Here is an 18,977-nt window from a genome sequence, read left to right as displayed (position 1 = left end):
AAGATTGATTTGGTCATGCTTAGACTGACACTTTAGTTTTTTTTTTTTTTAATTTTATATTATTGTTTTTGCCAATTAATTAATTTATTTTGATCTGTCTTATCAAGCTATTATTAGAAACTTATGAGTTAGTGCAATGACTTTGGTTATGAGGAATTCCTTTCATTTGTAACTCACTCAATTAGTTATTGCTTCAATTTTTTTGCTGGTAGGCAGATTTTACTGGCAAGGATTTTTAATTGTTTGGTTGTTGGGCATCCATTTTGAATGGATGCTGGTGTTATTTGATGTGGTTCCCTAGGAGTTCTTTGGTGGGGGTGATGTGGCTTTTTTGCCTTCTTTTGTCTTCTTGGATTTTGCTGGGGATTCTGTCCTCTTGGTGACAAAATTTTTATTTTGCTGGACTTTGAAAGCTAACTTACTTCTAGGATGTTGTTTGGCCTGGGATCTTTTTGTTTATTTGGCCTTGCTTATCCTAAATTGTAAATACAACTTTGGGTACCATGGAGCTGTGCCGTGTAATTATAAGCTCCATGTTACCTTTTTTTAATGACTTATTTATATATTGATGACCAAGGTATGTAAAAATCATGCTGCTTAATGATAATGAGATTATCTTTGTTTAGCTAAGTGGATTATGGTTTTCTTTTACTATAGTTCTGTTTCCTTAGTAGTTTGTGCCCTTTGGATAGCTGCATTTAAGTCATTTGGTTGTTGGTTAATAACATTTCACAGCTAATTTTGCTACTCAGTACATGTGATTTGTTTTTATAAAGTGTTTATCTGTTTTTAGAGATCTTTTGTTTCTCTTTATTTTGTTTTCTTTCAATTATACCATCTATCCTCAAGTTCTCTATCAAATCTATGTATCATTCTCTATGCTCCAGCTTAAAATATTATTCCACTACATCACATAGGTAACACAGACATAGGATTATAAAAAAAAGGGAAAAAGATTACTTTCTTTATAGGATTTAACTTCTTGTTGCTTTGATCATGGATGGCAAAGTCTTCAAGTCGCAGTTGTTGCACAAATACTGCATAGAAACTAGGTGTCAGACAATAAACAATTACATATATTAAATATATAATTCTGGTTGGATTACTTGGTTAGTCATTGGTTATTACTAACTAACTAAGAAAGAAGATGAGAGAAGGGAGACAAGATGGGAATCAATTTATTTTTAAAGAAGCACATAGCTAACCTGCTTGGAACAAACATGGCTTTCTCTCGTTTCTTTCGTGTGTAAATTTTTTATTCTTAACGACTGCTTCTTTTGCCTGAAACTGAGATATTTTATTTTGTTTGCTTCTGCTTAAGTTAGATTTACTACATTACATTGAAAACACAGCCATAGGACTGTTAAAAAAAAAAAAATACAAGATTATCTCCTTCATATCAGGTACCTGAGTTGTTCTTGGTTCTGATAATGAATAGAGAGGCCTGTGAGTCTCAATTGCTAGCAGATTCTGCCAAAGAAAAACTAGATTGGACCAGTAATTGCTGGATAAATTTATTGGGGTAACAATGGCTGTTAAATATTTAGATCAGTTTTTAATTATTTTAGTTTATCCATAGTGAGATTAATGCTCTGTTTGGGTGGGGTGAGGAAAGGATAAATAAGGGTAACGAGGAGGTAATAACTATTATACCCCTATTCGGGAAGAGGTGAGTTAGTAAATGATAAGGGTAAGCAAGGGTAAGGCTTAATTTTTTTATTAAAAATCCAATTATACCCATTAAAAATAAACCCAACGTACTACTATAAATAAATGTCTTCTCTCTCAAGTGGTCATACATAGTTTTTCTGTTTTCAATCATTTGTTTTTAAATAGTTTGCTACAATTATTGTACTTCAATTATTATTTTTTTATTTGATCTTTCAATAGTTTGCTTCAATTATTATGCTTCAATTATTATTTTTTTTTTTCTAAATAATCCATTTTTTATTCAATCTTTATTAGATTTGCGCATTATTATTTTGATCTATTAATTTTATGATTTATTTATAGTGGACCATTATTATTTATAAATTTAAGATTTATCATAATGAGTTTACCATTTAATAATTTATCTAATAAAAAATGATATTTTTGTACCTCTTATTTATTCTTCTTTCACCTCTTTCCAAACATGAAGAATATACATTATCTTTCCTTACCTTTCCATTAATTCACCTCTTTTCAAACATGAGATTTTTTTTATTGTAACTCTCTTCACCCTTCCCCTTCCTTACCCTCCCTTATCCTTTCATTAATTACCCTTCCCTCACCCCATCCAAACAGAGCCTAAGAAGCATGATCTATTTATCCCTAAATTCTATGCTTTTACATGACCAAGTCCAGCTTAATTTATCTTGATATTTAACTAGGTCATTGCTTATGATTCAGCTAATTGGGTAATTTTACTAGATTGCATGTAGAAATGGAAGATCCCATCACAGCATCTCATTGGAAAAAATGGTTTTTAGTGCAACAGGTTTTTTTTTTTTTAGCATTTAAATTAAATTAACTATGGGCTCATCATGTTATTCTGCTAAATTACGGAGACAACAAAAATATAGAGTTATAAAAAAAATTTTATTTATAAAACAACAGCTAGGGGTGGCCACGGTTCGGTTTTGAATCGGAACCGAACCGGAACCGGTTCGGTCAAAACTTGACCAAAACTGGTCAAAACCGGAACTGGCTTAGAACCGGACCAAAACCGTCCTTCCGCGGTTTGGTTCAAGTTCATATTTTTTAAGAACTGTGAACCGGCGGTTCCGAATCGGATTGAACCGACAATTTCAAACAAGATTCAACCAACGATTTAAATATAAAAAAATTCAATAAATATGTTACCTCACTCTTAATTTATTTATATATATCATTAATTCTTTACACAATTATTCTCTGCATTTTCTTCAATTCTTAATATTTTTTCAATTTTTCTCAAATTCTCTAAATAATTATTTTCTACACTTATTTTAATTTCCAATACTCTCTCAATTTTCCTACTTTTTTATTTTATATACTTACTGAAATTTTCAATACTATCTCAATTACTTTGTTATTACTTTAAATCCTCAATAAAATTTTCAATACCCTCTATTTTAATTTTTTTTCTCTTTTATACTTTTTAATTATCAATTATTATATAATTTTTAAAAAAAGGCAAGTAATAGAACTAGAAATTTTTATTCCTCTAAATCCTAAAGGGATATTTAGGCAAAATTAAGTTCATACACTTTTTGCTAATTTCTTTAAAAAAAATTAATTTCATCTCACGCTTTTTAATCAGGTTCAAGTCTTTATTTATTAAATTTTTCTTAAAGATAAATTATTTTCTTTCTTTTTTTTCTTATTTTATTTTGATTGAAAGATTTCTAAGAAAAATTAAAATATTTTTACAAATATAACTTAAATTTTGAATCAATAAAATTTTTCTCTAATTTTTTTTGTCTAAGCTACCCTTAAACCATCCCTAAACCACTTCCAAACCGTCCTCCAAACTGTCTTGAACCATTCTTTTTCGAACCGCCCTTCAAACCGTTTTAAACCGGGGCTCAAACCGGAACCGGCGGTTCAGAAACCGTTTTCCAAACCATCCTCTAGCGGTTTGGTTCAAGCTCATGATTTCATTGAACCTAAACCGGCGGTTCCTGAACCGTGGCCACCCCTAACAACAGCTAATTTTATTAAGGTTTTTTTTTTTTTTTAACAAAAATAAAAGAAGAAAGGATCAGATACAGTGATAGGTGGTTTGGAAATTATATAACGGGTGGTGGAAGAACTTATGGCCTACATTTTTAAATCTCTTTCCTTTCTTCTACATCTGCCTATCAAGCCATTGGCTCAATCCATTTATCCCTATATTTTTATGCTTCAACATGCCCAAGTGTAGCTTTATTTATCTTGAAATTTAACCAGGTCATTGTTCACGGTTCAGCTAAAAAGATAATTTACTAGCATATTTAATTTATACTTATTGATGTTTTGACTTTTTTTTGAATTTACAGGTATAAATTATATATCATAGTTGAAGATGCCATGGGCGTTGCAACATTTGTTGTTTTTGGGTGCTTGGTTGTGGATCTCATTAGCCTTCCTACATCCAATTTTAGCACATAGTTCAAAGGATAGAAATTAGGTTCCAACAATCTTGACGAGAATATATACACAGAAAATATTTCAAGTGATTCTCAGCTCTAGAATCGAGTATGCATTTGAGATTTCTTTCAAAGTAGTTGACATTATCAAAGACGATGATATACCTTCAGAATCACAACCGGCTATCTGCCCAATATTAGTATAGAGCCCACTTTCTAGAAAAATGAAGGAAGGTGCCCTGAAAATCGGAAAAGCTCAATTTATGAGACATTGAAAAAGCAAGCCATTACCTGAGATCCCATCTACTCTGACATCAAGCTCAGAGTCACTTTCAGGACAAGATAAACTCTTGAACTTTAAGTCAGATGAAATCAATGATCAAGAAGTCGCGAATTGAGTGAGTACAAAATTCACCGTTGATTATTATCCTTGATACTCTGTATTGATGATTGATTCGAGCCTAAATAAATAAAAACCAATCTGAAAGAAACAGTATCAAAGAAAATCTGAAAATAAGTGATAAAAATAGAAGGGAAAAACTTGTTACCTTTAGCAATCAGAAAATGGTAGAGAGACAGAGCGAGCGGAATGATCGGTTGATTAAGAATTAAAGCCCAAGCGAATCGAGAGCCTAAAATGTGTATGCCAATGAGCAATGGGTACGCTGAGACGCATAAGGGGAAGTTGAGGGACTTAATGCGCCTACTCAATTCAAATCCTTGGAAGAGCCTTTTTTTTTCTTTTAAGATTCTTCAATCAAAATTAATTTTTTAATTTAACTTTTTTTTCTCAAATAATAAATTTAAAATATAAATATATAAGTATAATTTTATATTATATTTATATATTAATATTATAATAAATTAAGTTTAAATAAAAATTTTTTTATATACAAATATCAAATATATTAAAAAAAAAAAGCACGAATCACGCTAGCATTTGCTCCTCCACTGGCTTATTCTCTGTCCTTCAAAAAAAAAAAACCTTGATTATTAGACCTTTACTTTTCCAATGAAATTTTTAAGTACAATAATTTATTATATAATTTATAAATTTTTAAAAAATTTATAAATTAAAAACAATTAGTGATAAGTAAGTTTTATTGAAAATTTTTAATGTATAAAAATATAAAATGATATAGTTATAAAAAAATATTATTATAAAAAAATTATCAATTAATTATAAATAATATAATAAATTAACTTTATTTAAAAGTTTCTATACCAAAAATATTAAAAAAAATAAATAAAGAGAATCACCCATAAGAGAGGTAAAAGAATAACGTGGACATGGCCGACAGAGGACCATAGATGTAAAAGTTGATATTTTTTTTGTGGGAGGGAGGAGATAAGGGTAAAATAGTATTTTACATAAATTAATTAAATATTTTTGAATAGATCAATTATTTTTTATTGTTCTTTATAACATAAAAAAATTAATTTTAAGAGAAATAAAAATTAAATATGATTATATGAGAATTCAATTGAATTATTTTAATATAAATAATTTATTTTAAGAGAATCTATTGTATGAAGTCAAATATGGTGTCATACTAACTTAAAATAAGATACTTACGTTATATATAAAATTTGAATAAATATTTTTCTCTTTAGCTAATTTTTTAGATGGAGTTAGACAAAAATAAGTTATACTTAACCTATTTCTTTTACACATATCGTTAAAGGATGATAGGCTGTAATCTCTTTTGTGAATAATATTCATCTTTTCATATAAAAAAAATTTCTGTTTTATTAATTTAGAATTTACTTTGATTATATCTGATGTTATTATCGAGAAAATTAAAGTAACATTTTATATAAATTAATTAAATATTATTAAAATTAATTTTAAAATAAATATTAATTAGTTAATAATTATGTATTAAAATATAATATATCTAAACAAAAAAATATATAAAAATATTTTTATGAAAATTATTTTTTTAAAAAAATATTTTTATATAAAATATTTTACATTATTTAACTACAAAAAAATCATTTTTCTCAAAACTAACTTATTTTTTTAATTTAAAATTTTTTTATTAATTTTTAATTATTCTAAATATTAAAAAATATAAAAAAAATTATGAAAATATTTTCTACAAAATAAAATAAACAGTCTACAATAAATAAGTTTAAATAAAAATTTCCTTATTTACAAATACCAAATATATCAAAAAAAAAAAGCACAAATCACGCTATTATTCGTTCCTCCACTGGCTTCTTCTCTGTCCTTTTTTATACCTTTATTCTTTCAAAGTAATTTTTATTTACAATTAATTTATTATATAATTTATAAATTAATTAATAAAATTTTATAATTTAAAATTTTAATAATAAATAAATTTGTTTGAAAATTTCTAAATTATAAATAATATAAAATGATATAGTTATAAAAATTATCAATTAATTATAAATAATACAATAAATTAAATTTATTTAAAAATTTCTATACCAAAAATAATTTAAAAAAAAAAAAATAAAGAGCATCACGCAAAAGATAGATAAAAGAATAATTAAAGGTAGGAAATACTCATCTATATGAAAGTGGAAAAAAATTTATTCTTTTATTTTTCAGAATTTGTTCGACTTAAAAGTCACGCATCCGTTAAAAAAATATATAATTAATAAAAATATATAATAATATTTAATTGAAAATCTCATTTTTACCCACTTTCACACTAATATTTTCATTATAATCATCAATACTTCATTCAACTCCCACTTTGCTAATAGTATTTTCACTATGCAGGTATATATAATTTATTTTAATTTTTTATAATAAGGTATACACAAAATAAAATATAAAGAAAAATTAATAAAATGCTTGGTTTATTTTATTCGGCGTCTCACTTATGTGGTTAAAATTTACATTAAAAAGAAAAAAAAAAGCAAGGGACTTTTTATTGTACAATTTTGTTTTTATTTTTAAAGAAAATTATAATTTTTAATTTTTGTAAACAATAAGAAAAAAAATATGAAAAATGTGTTCACTTGTCAATAATAATTAAAAAAATTTTCTAATTAAAAAATTAAAAAAATTGTTGACGTCTTTCATAATTAAATTATTATAAATATATTTAAATTTTATTTTACTTTAAAAGTTTTTTAATATGTGTTATTTATTTTTTATATTAATATAATTAAATTTTTATGATTGTAAATAAATATTTTTTAAAATAAATATTTAATTTTAGTTTTGAAAAATTATATTATAATTTTGATTATAAAATGATAGTTGTTTTCTATTTGAAAAAACAGTTAGAAAAGTAAAATTGTTATTATAAAGAAAAATAGTAAAAAATAAGGATAACTCTAATCGTGAGATTCAAAAATATCCATTCTTATTACCTTATTTAGTTGAGGGTAAGTTCACTAGGAAACTTCATCTTCTTATAAGTTAAAAAACTTAACTTATTTGATTGCCATTTTAACTTCACTTTTCAAAAAGTAAAGAAACTTTCTTCAATTCAAAACAAACTTGCTTATCTCTATGGGGTAAGTTATTAAATAACTTTTTGAAAAGTAAAGGGTTTAAGTCAAGTAAGACTTTAATTTTATTTTTATAGATAATTTATTATTTGATCTCTAAATTTTGATTGAAATTATGATTTAGTTATATATTTTTAAAATTAAACTATTTAATTCATCATTTATGATTCATTAAAATTAGAGATTTTTTCATTCAATATTTATTTTATAAAGAAAAAGGTAAATATATATTTCTTTCAATTAAGGAAAATGTACTATCTAATCTCTAAGTTTTTACTAATATTACAACTTGATTCTTATATTATGAAAATCGAATGATTTAATAAATCGACATTAAAAGCCTCAACTAAATCGAACCATCTGAATTGGACGATAGGGAGGCTGAGAATCCTGTAGAAACACCAATTAAAGCAGAATCATCCAAAAAAAGAAACCCCAAATCATTGAAGGCCAAATCTTGTATAAAAAAGGAGTCTTCAGCTGGCAGCTCTTTAAAGGCCAATAAATTTAAAGGTAATCGAGCGGCTTGGGGAAGAAAAAGGGGGAGGAAGAATAAGAGTGTAGTACAAGAGAATGAGGGAAGTAACAATAAAGGGAACAAGAATTATCAGACCAGAATTCAAGGGAAGAGAGATTACAAAAGAATAGTGCCAATGAAGAGCATACTGGAAACGGTCTAGAGACTAAAAAGAGCCGAGAAAAGATTGCTGGTTCAAGTAGGAGCCAACATAGCCAAAGGAGTGAAGAAAAGCAAGGTGGTACAGATAAAAGCTCAGGAAGTCAAAAGAATATAGGGAAGCTTGATTTGAAGGAAAAGAGTTAGGGAGAAGAAAGAAAGACAGAGAAGCTCGGTGGCTGCATCTTTATGTGTAACACAAAGACCAAACCAGATTGTTTCTGTTATCGAGTAATGGGTGTGACAGCAAGTAAGATAGATATTGTGCTGGGTGTGAAACCTGTACTTTAAGCTTTTCCTGTATGATTTTGATCTCAAACTTTTGTATGGAATCTACAGAGCAACATCTTCTGACAGGATGAGATTGGAGCCAAAGGCTTTCGGTAGGTCCTTCCCAGTTCAGGTTAAGTTTTATTATATCCAGCCTAAATTCTCTTGGTAATAATTATAGTTTTCTTGACCAATTTAGTCAGAGTCATGGCCTCATTCAGACAGGGAAACGTTTGCCATAGTCAGTGGTGATGGTCGGAGTTATCCTGCAGTCTCTCACGAAATTTATCGGCGTATTGAGCCCTGAGAGGTGGTATCAACACAGAGAGAGGAAGCTCCTCGTGATTTATACATGAGTGAAAGGGAGTATCGTACCTATGATCTTCTAGACCCGCACAAGAGGAATTCGGAAAGAGAGCACCTTCTCAGACAGCCAGCTCCTCTATACAGTGAAACTATTCCTTTGCATAGAGAATCATTCTTGCTGATCCCCTCTATTTAACTCAGAGAGAGTTTCAGACTTACAATGTTAGTGGTAGAAGTAAATTGCCACCTGCAGCAGCATCTATTTTTGTTAGTACTGCGTTGGACTCCTATTCAATGGATCCGTATTATTCTTACCGACAGGGTGCTTCATCTTCCAAAGTGTATCATCTGCCTCCATGCATGTTGATCAAAATCAATCAAAATTCATTAATTAAAAAGTCCAAACCAAATAATGATGTCGAATTTAGTTTAAGATGGTTTAAATTTATAATATCCCAACACATTAGGCCATTAGCCTTACAATCCTCATACACATAATATCTCATAAGGGCAATACAGACACTAAATTTAACTAATTAGTGTATTCATGGATATTAAACACGATAATCTGAATTCAAACTTTACCAAATACAGACTGCTTGTAGGAATAATAAAATGGGAACAATATGGTCCGTTCACCATTTAAAATCTCAGAAGGAAACAACACATTGCATAGATAATCCCAACACGAATAAGAAAGCCCTTCCACAATCTACATCTGAATCAATTACAAAGAGCGTTGGCCTTATTTCAGCTTCAGCACATGATGGATTGGGGTCAATCTTCCTTGGCATTCTGTACATCATCCAAGAAATTTAGGGACAACAAAGTTAGGATCAAGAAGAGAATATATCAGAATTGAGAGATGATTTCAATTCTATGGTTTAGGAGAAAAGGAAATTTGATTAACCAACACATACATACCATTTCGGCAAACAATTGTTGTACAGTGTCATTCAGATTGCCATTCCAGCACTCTTGTCCATCATGTCGTACAACGAGGAGTCTTGGCGTGCTTAAGACTCCAATTGAGAAAACCTGCATCTTGGGGCATTTCCTCACAATTACTTCCGTTAAAGAGGGGAATTTGAAGCTGTGATCTGCTGAGCAAAAACTGACGAGGCTTGGCAAATATCTAAGTTCCAGTTTTCCTAATTTGCTAAAGATAATATCCTCTTTCCGTTCATTTCCGTCATTTGCAACTATTTCTTTCAACCCATCACATTCACTTATCAGCATATCTCTGAGCTGGACCAGACTTTCTGCTGTTGAGGATGTTACCAAACTAGCTAATCCATTGCATTTCCATACAATCAAACGCGTCAGATTTTGAAAAGAAGCAGAGGATGGTGCTAAAGTAATCAAACTGTCACATAGCCAAACGAGAAGTTCTTCAAGAGACCGAAGAGCTTGGTCTAGCTGCGAGTCATGGTTCCACATATCCGTCAAAGCAGGAAGATTACCCAACTATAAGTGCCATATCATGTTTTAAAAAAATTACATAATCGACTCATTATCAAGAATTTTTATTTTCAATCTATGCAATCATATAATCATCTAGTAAAATTGATATTTAATTTAGCTCCAAAATCAATTTTGTTATTATGAACATATTATAACTTAATTCTAAATAAATTTATTCTTTAAACTTATTTAAACTTAATTAATTCTATACAATAAGTTTATTATATATATTCTTTTCAAAATAACCAAAAAAAAAAAAGTATTATATTTTTTAAACTTATATATATAAAAACACAATCTCAACTAAATTTACAAATAGTGTATTAAAATGAATATAAACACATTATTTTCTTTTTTTCACTTTGAGGTGTGGAAAACAAATTCAATGGCAATGCTTTCTATGTAAAACAAATTTAATGCTCTATTTAGTTTTAGTATATAATAAGTTTCATTCTTAAAATTTTATATATGAGAAGATATTACTTATACACAACATAATATCAAAATTTTTTAAGATAATACAAAAAATAGATTTTAAGCTTGACACAAAGATTGAGCTCATACCTTTCTAAAGGAGAAATGTGGCTGCAGAACTTTAACCATAGGTTGGTTCTCCATATTTGTTTCTACCCAGTTCAGATTCTGAACAATTTCCTCCACCCCAGAACTGTCTATATCCAGTGTTTTGAGTTGTGGCAGATTTTTAGCTATTGAAGCTGGGAAAATAATTTTTAGATTTGGACAATACCTAACACGCACTGAACTTAGGTTATCAAACAAGACAAGTCCCAGAGGATCCTCATTCCATACATGCTTCAAATTTGGAAGGCCTTCTATGCGTAGAATTCTCAATTGAATGGCTACTGATTCTTTCATTTTTATTAGCTCTTGGAGATCAAACACCTCTTGCAGTAAATCGCAATTACTTATGACCAGAAATTGAAGATTCCGGAGGCCTCCCAACAACATGGATGGAAAAATTTTAATTAGTTTTTCACAGTTTTCCACAGCAAGTCCGTTTATTTTGCAAAAGGAATCTGAATGGAGTTCATTGTGCCATATCATCTTCAAATTATCCATGTTGAGAATCTCCAATATCTCCAAGTTGGGGAATGCAACCTGTATCAAAAATCAATAGTCGTTGTGAATAAACTAGACATGATACTCTCCTCTGTTTATTTCTTTCTCTATTTCAATAATTCTTTTGCTTACTAAGAAAAAATAGACATGATACTCTCCTCTGTTTAACCATTGTGGATAACAACGTAAACTATTATTCAGGTGAAAAAAGACTGCATACCTTTTCATCGAAGAGAGCAGAATTTATAATGTCAAGTTCACGGCTGGATGCCATATTTGAAGTCGTATAATTGGAGACAAAGGTCCTCATTTGAGGGCAATTTTGTATGCGCAGCTTTTTCAAGACAGGACATTCAACTAAATTACTTGTGCAGAATCGCGTGAGTTTTGGAAGATTCACGAGCTTCAGGGACTCTAGTTGATGGAGTAACACCTTACTCATTATTTCTTCTTCCAATCCTTCTTTGACCATCACTTCTTCCATCATCTTACAATTGCATATCTCAAGCCTTTTCAAATGCACAACACTTGAGAGTGATAATAAATTTTTCAAATTATCACATCCATCCACAATCAGGATAGTCAAATTAGGAAAAGATACCTGCAGTGAAAACTAGAGTCTCAGGTCCTTCAACTGTTAAGCATCACAGTACACTACACATAATCACTTGTTTGGTTGGACTTTCAGTTAGCAGTTGAATTACTGTACCAGTGTCCAACGAATAAAAAATAATTGTAGTTTTTGAATTCAATCACTTTACTTTCATAGAAAATTGTTATTGAATATCAAAATAATTATAAAAATAAATTCTTTTTATTAGGAAATTGAGAAAGTAAAAACTTAAACTAATATTCGACTGATATGTTTTCAGTCATTAGACCAAGTCATAAACTTAAAAATATAAAGATATTTTTTTTTACATTAAAAAATCTCATAAACATAAGTCTAAAATTATAAATAACATATTAAATAAAATACATTTGCAGTGGTCATGTTAATTTTATACCAATTAAATATAATTGATTTTCAATAAGAATATACATAGAACTATTAACTGACTAGAAATTTTTATCACATTTCCAGAAGCATATAATACATATTTCCACTTAAAAAGGATAAGTAATAAATATGAAAAAAGGTAAATTATAAATTAATAAAAATCACTGCTCAATCCCTATATTTTTTATTAAAAATAATTTAATTTCTAAGTTTAGATATCTTTAAAAGAATAGTCCTTGGCCTGAATTACCATTAATTTCTTTGCTTTCTTTTTAATTTTGGACAATTAAATTCCTCAAATTTTATTTTATTATTAAAATAGTCTTCCATTCACATATTTTATTTAAGTAATTATTATGTCATATTTAAATGGTAATTCATTTTTAATCATTATAATTGACTATAATTATCAATATATAAAATATTTTTTAAAATATTTAATTAAATCTTTATAATATATAATTACTAAAATATAAAAACACTTTTGTCAATATCAAATTATTTATAAAAAACTAAATAGTTATTTATTAAATAAAATATCCTTATATAATTATTTAATATATTTATATTAAATAAAAATAATTAGTACAATAAATGTAAAATGATGAATTTAAATATAATTTATACAATTTTTAAATAAAATAAAACTAAATGAAGATATAATTTGGCTGAGAATATTTATAAATTATAAAAAAAATTATGTTTATGCATTGTCAAAATAAATTACATTAAATCACATAAAAAGTAAGTTTTCTTATATAATGTTTTCCTTAAGAAAATACATTAAAAGTATTTTTACAATTATTTGTTTATTAAAAAAGATCACTATAAGCAAAATTATTTCTTTTTTAAAACTATAAATCATAATATAAAAAATTTTAAAAAAGAACTAATTTTAACTATATTTCAAAAAACTATTATTTTCTAATTAACTTTTTATTATTTTATATTTACATAAATAAATGTTATTAATGATTTTAGACATATGTTATTGACAAATTTATAATTTATATAAAAATAAAATACTAAAAAGAATTAAAGATAAGAACAAATCTTTATCTTAAAATAAAGCATCTTAAAAAAGATATTTAGTAGCGAAATAGAAACAGGATGTGCACCAAACCTTTCTACTGAAAAGTGGCATTGGTTTCTCAGTCTCGTCTTCACATTCAATTTCTTTATTACCTCCACTAGTTGTTGCTTCCTTCACTCGGGAACAAAAGCTTACAAATTGAGGTAGATTTTCCAATCTCAAATATCGTAGCTGTGGCAAATTAATTTCCTCATCATCTTCACCTTCCTCAACTACTATCTCTTCCATAATTTTGCAACTACTCACATCCACTTTTTCAAGCTCCTCAAGGCCTTTAAACATAGAGAATGAAAAGAGACTCCTCAATGCATTACAGTTCCCCACCTTTAATTTTCTTAAATTGCTGAAAGACCCCACCATATAACGCCCACGACAGATCTTCTCCAAATTATTCAAATTGTCAATAAATAATGACTCCAACCTCGGAAAACCAGTGGGATGGTCCATTATCATCCAGTCTATGATATATTGAATACCAAGGCTATTTTGAACATGCAGATGCTTCAACTCAGGAAAACCTTGGTCGTCTAATTCATCGAGCACACTTCTTACACCCTTTAGGTCGTCCAAATATAGATCTTCAGTTTTCATCAGCAACACTTTTACCCTCTCCAAAAGAGCACTTGTACCAAGCTTGAGTTTCAACGTTCTTAAGCTTCTGTAATCAGCATATCTCTCGTACTCGTGCCAGTCCCAGTCCCACTCATCACCGATGAAAACTCTAAATCTTTCCAGTTTTTCAGAAAATAAATCTTTAGGCATGATATTTGCATCAACGATGTGTACCTCTAAAGTGGATAACTTTGACAAAAGCTTCAATTCTGACAGGTTAGCATTGTTTCTTGGTTCATCATGTCCTTCACCCTTCCATTGCACAAAACCGTCCCCCATGTACAATTCCTCCAATTGGGCTAACCTTGATAGGACATCTGGCGAAATCACTTCAAGTCCTTGACATCGGCTCAAATCCAAAAGTCGCAAACGAGTCAATTTGCTCACTTCACTTGGCAGCCGAACAATGGTAGATTGAATGAAGCTGAGAACTTGCAACTGTTTCAGATCTCCAATTGCAGAAATGTCTTCCAAAATACAGCGATCCAAACACAATGTTTGGAGGTTCTTAAGGTATTGAAGTGATAAAGGCAGTGGTGACAAGTGCATTCCCATCAAATCCAAGACTTTGAGCTCTTCCATTCTACTGAAAAAATTCTCTGGGATTTTGTCCGAGAAATTATTAAACATAAAAAATGACTTGAGTGTTGGGCATTCAAGTACTTCAGGAAGCTTAGGGATATAGCAATATGGCAAGGAGATTGATGTGCATTGTTCAAGGAAGTCTTTATTCGGCCATTCTTCCAATTCAGTTTGATATGCTGCAGTAAAGACATGATGATGCTTGGATGCAATTGAGGCTGCGAAGCTGTGAACCACATCATGCATTTTTACTTGTTCATGGTTGTTGCCTTCCAGTAACAAACAAGACATTTTAAGATCACTGATTACTTTAAGTAGTCTATCTCTTGTTGCTTTTAGTGTGGTGCGTTGATTAAACAAGCCTAACCCCAAGCTATATTTCAACAAGTCACTGATGACCACAACAGGTCCGAGTTGTCCTAAAAGTCGGAACAAAGACCTCTCTTCATCTCTCAGAAAGTTGTAACTCAACTCTAGGGCCGAGTAAACTCTCGCTTCATCTCCTTTGCCATCAAACTTTTTAAGCTCTTCCAACGCATCGTTCCATTCAAACATTTGCTTGTTTTTCAATCCCGTCGCTACTGGTACAATTAAAATGGGCAAGCCTGCGCATCTCTCTGCGACTTCGATAGCTATAGGTCGTAAGTTGGAATCTTTAAGATCTCCCACAATCTTCTCAAATAGATTCCATGCTTCTTGATGCTGTAAAACTTCAAGCAAGACATCTCTTTGTACTCCCATTTCCAACAACACAGATTGATTTCTAGACGTCATCAGTATCTTGCTTCCTTTATGATCAGGGCCATAAGGAATTCCTACCTCCTCCAGTTTGATTGCTGCCCAAATATCATCTAGAATTATGAGAATTTTCTCTTCTCTTTTGATTCGCTCGCTCAACCGAGCTGCTCGTACCTCAACAGACTCCACATCAAATTTGTAGTCTAACCAATCTGCAATTTGTTGTTGAACAGTTTTCAAATCCGGATTGTGAGTTACAGTTGCCATAACCACCAATTTGAAGATTCCGTATTCCCTGACTTGTGCAGCAATCTGTTTCACTAGCGTGGTCTTACCCACGCCTCCCATTCCATACACTCCAATGAGATTAACATCAGCATCCTTTAAAGCATTCATGATTTCATCCGCAGCTAATGTTCTTGATTCAAAGAACTCAAAACCTTTGACTGCCCCTATGCCCTGTGGTGTGATGCGGTAGGAAACTTTCTCAAAATTTCCTTCTTCTCGGGCTCCAACAACGATTGGTAAAGCTTTGCTCGCTTTTCTACTAATTTGGTGGCGCCTGATCAAATTAGGACACAATCCCATGAAGCACCTCTTCTTTGCTTTGTCTTCATGTCGAAGAAGAATTTTACCAGCATCTTCAATGACATTATTCACTTTAGTCAACCATCTCTGAACATCAGCTTCAACTTCTTCTACTGGATTGCGCTTAACTTCCTCCACAGCGTGCTCAACCCTTTGTTTTTTATCCGTGAGCTTTTCAACTTCTTCTTCAAGGTTGTGTATGTTGTCACTGTAGTTGAATACATATTTGATCTGACGCACAGTGGGTTCAACCGACAGTTCGAAAACTTTGGATGCAATGGAACTCACAATCTCCATCTGTTGCTTTTGCGAAGGGACTATTTTGATTGGGAAGTGAGCACCAAAGATGAGCAAAGAAAATAAAAACAAAGAGAGGTGAGAAGAAGAGCAATGAAATAAACAATTAACACAACACAATAAACTACAAAACTATTTTGAAATCAAACGATAAATAGAAACCAAAAGGTTAAGTAATTTGCAAACAATAAATAAATAAATAAAACAACATAAATAAATGACACAACAGAATAAAGATTATTTCTGACTATAAATTTAAATAAAAACGATAATCAAAATCATAGAATTCTGAGACACAGGTAATCTGGGTTTTCTTAATGCATTTTACAATTATAAAAAAAAAAAAAAAAATGCTGAGATATTGGTAGAAATTATGAATGGGAAGTTAAAGGATACTAATGAGGTTTCCGATTTAAAGAAAATCTTGCTTAGCTCGTATCTGATATATAATTTAATATTTATTTTTTATATTTTATATTTCAAAATCAAATTATAAAATCTTGTTAATAATAAATTTATCAATTAATTATAATTTTATTTAAAGTGTTATTAAATAAAAGTTTCAATAATTTAATTTTAAATTCTGAAATAAGGTAATTAAAAATTATTTTTTATTATTTTTAAATTATTTGGTAATAACAATGAAAGGATAACAAAGCAGAAGAGAAAAGTATACATGCCACGTGGTGATTTTTAAGTATCATTATTATCATTTTTATATTTTAATTATAAAAAATGTTTTAAAAAATAAATGTTTAAATTTTATAAATAATTTTCAGTAAATAATATATTAATATAATTTTCAAAAAATAATATATATATATTGAGAACTTAAGAAATAAATTAACAATATTTTTCTATTGAAAGAGAAAATTAAATCATTTAAAAAAATATTTTTTTAAAAAAGGAAATATATTTTAAATTTTAATAATTTCATTAAAATATGAAAATATTTATATATATAAATAATATAAATATATATCATAAATTTAAAATTATTATAAAATAACAAAAAATAATTTTTAATTCAGTAAATATTTTTTTTTGAGTTAACCAAAATAAATATTAAAATTTTAATTTAAATAAAAAAATATAATAACAAATTAATAATCTATTTTAGTAATATTTTTGCTTTTTTCTACTAAAAATACTTTTCAAAATAATAAGATTTTGATTGTTAATAATAATAATAATAATAATAATATTATTATTATTATTATTATTATTATTATTATTATTATTATCTAAAAAAATATTTAAACAAATGATATGTACGGACTTTTAAAAATATTTATTTAGATTTGCTTAATATATTAAATATGTAAATTTAGTTTCTAAGTAGTAAATAATTAAATTTACGTACCCTGCTCTTAAATTTTGATATAATTTGTGATATATTTAATTTATTTATAAATAATTAAAAATATTTTTAAAAGAATATTAAAATATTATTTATATATATTAAACCTATTACCCTAAAAATAATTTAGGCTTTCTTTTAAGATAGGTTAATTAATTTTTTAAACTAGTATTACAATTATTTTACTTTTTTTTATAAGTCAATTCTAAAATGAATTTTTTTCATTATTAAATTATATTTTATTCAACGTATTATAACAAATTAATAATAAATATTTTATTATTAAATAGTTTGTCTTAAACCAAACTATATATACATATATGATACGTAATATAATGAATTAAATTATTAATAGATAATAATTTTATTTATAAGATATAAATATTATATTTTATATTATTATAAAATAAAATTAAATATGTTAAATATTTTTATTTATTAATTATATTAACAGAATAAAAATAAAAAAAAAAATAATAGTAGCAGCATTGCGCTAATTTTTTTAAAGCTTGTTGAAAGTCTAATTTGTAAAAATTAAATATAATTGTAGTAATCTTTTGTAATTAGATAAAATTATTAAAATTAAAATTATAAAGAAAATTTACAAAATATAAAAAAAATTTTACCTTTTCTTAGTCATTAGTCTTTTTATCTTCAATTCTACTTAAGTACCAAAAAACAAAAAAGAAATGCTGAGAAAATCAAGGACGATGCCTTCTCAAAATACATAAACAGAGTAGGGACTGTCTTCTCATGAAGAGATCTAATAAGGGAAAGTTAAAAAAAAAATAAAAATAAAAAATAAATAGAAAGACAAAGAGAGTTACAGAAGGAAGGAAGAACTTACTGATTTTTTGGATCAAATGAGAGAAATGAAAACAGAAACAATTTCCTTTTGAAAATAAACAGCAGGCTGCCAATTAAGGAGCAACAGAATAGAAAGCGAAAACATATTAATAAATAAGAAACAAAAACCGAATAATTAAAGAGTGAAACAACATCAAAGAAACTCTGGAATTAAGCGATAAACAGAGAAGGAAAACTTATTACCTTTAGCAATCAGAGTATGTAAAGAGAGAGATAGAGAGAGAGAGAAAGCAGGATGATCAGTTGAGCCACATATCTCGTAACACTATTTATACCCTGTGGACTTTTTTTTACTTTCAGAGTTCAAACGTTCAAAATAATAAAATTATCATTATTTTATTTTTAATGATATGAATATGTTATATTATTTCAATAATTTATTTTAAATTTAATTTTTTAAAAACTATAACTTTAATTACATAAATAAAAATAATTATACACTATAAATTATTTGATGTACG

General features: G+C 28.1%; 1 protein-coding gene and 2 long non-coding RNA genes across 3 annotated transcripts in view; 1 reads left to right on the top strand and 2 right to left on the bottom strand.

The window, feature by feature from the left end:
• LOC110642450 (uncharacterized) overlaps positions 1-18,660 on the bottom strand; it is a 40,639-nt gene extending 21,979 nt beyond the window's left edge. The window contains exons 1-4 of the mRNA XM_058142739.1: positions 18,497-18,660; positions 13,503-16,309; positions 11,600-11,980; positions 10,864-11,418 (exon numbers count right to left, since the gene is read on the bottom strand). Coding sequence (XP_057998722.1) covers positions 10,864-11,418; positions 11,600-11,980; positions 13,503-16,289 — 3,723 coding nt within the window. The 5' untranslated portion in view covers positions 16,290-16,309; positions 18,497-18,660. The remainder of the gene's footprint in view (positions 1-10,863; positions 11,419-11,599; positions 11,981-13,502; positions 16,310-18,496) is intronic.
• Positions 1,056-4,794, bottom strand: LOC131177662 (uncharacterized). Its single transcript, XR_009147022.1, has 5 exons — positions 4,640-4,794; positions 4,507-4,552; positions 4,257-4,330; positions 1,408-1,470; positions 1,056-1,281 (listed from the first exon to the last, which is right to left on the bottom strand). It is a non-coding gene; the product is annotated as an uncharacterized LOC131177662 (long non-coding RNA).
• On the top strand, positions 7,981-9,149 carry LOC131177664 (uncharacterized). Its single transcript, XR_009147024.1, has 2 exons — positions 7,981-8,642; positions 8,729-9,149. It is a non-coding gene; the product is annotated as an uncharacterized LOC131177664 (long non-coding RNA).
• Positions 18,661-18,977: the final 317 nt, after the last annotated feature.

This window comes from Hevea brasiliensis, unplaced genomic scaffold (genome assembly GCF_030052815.1).
Source record: "Hevea brasiliensis isolate MT/VB/25A 57/8 unplaced genomic scaffold, ASM3005281v1 Scaf7, whole genome shotgun sequence".
Taxonomy (NCBI): Eukaryota; Viridiplantae; Streptophyta; class Magnoliopsida; order Malpighiales; family Euphorbiaceae; genus Hevea; species Hevea brasiliensis.
The sequence above is the reverse complement of the archived record's forward strand: the minus strand, read 5'-3'. Positions and strand labels throughout refer to the sequence as shown.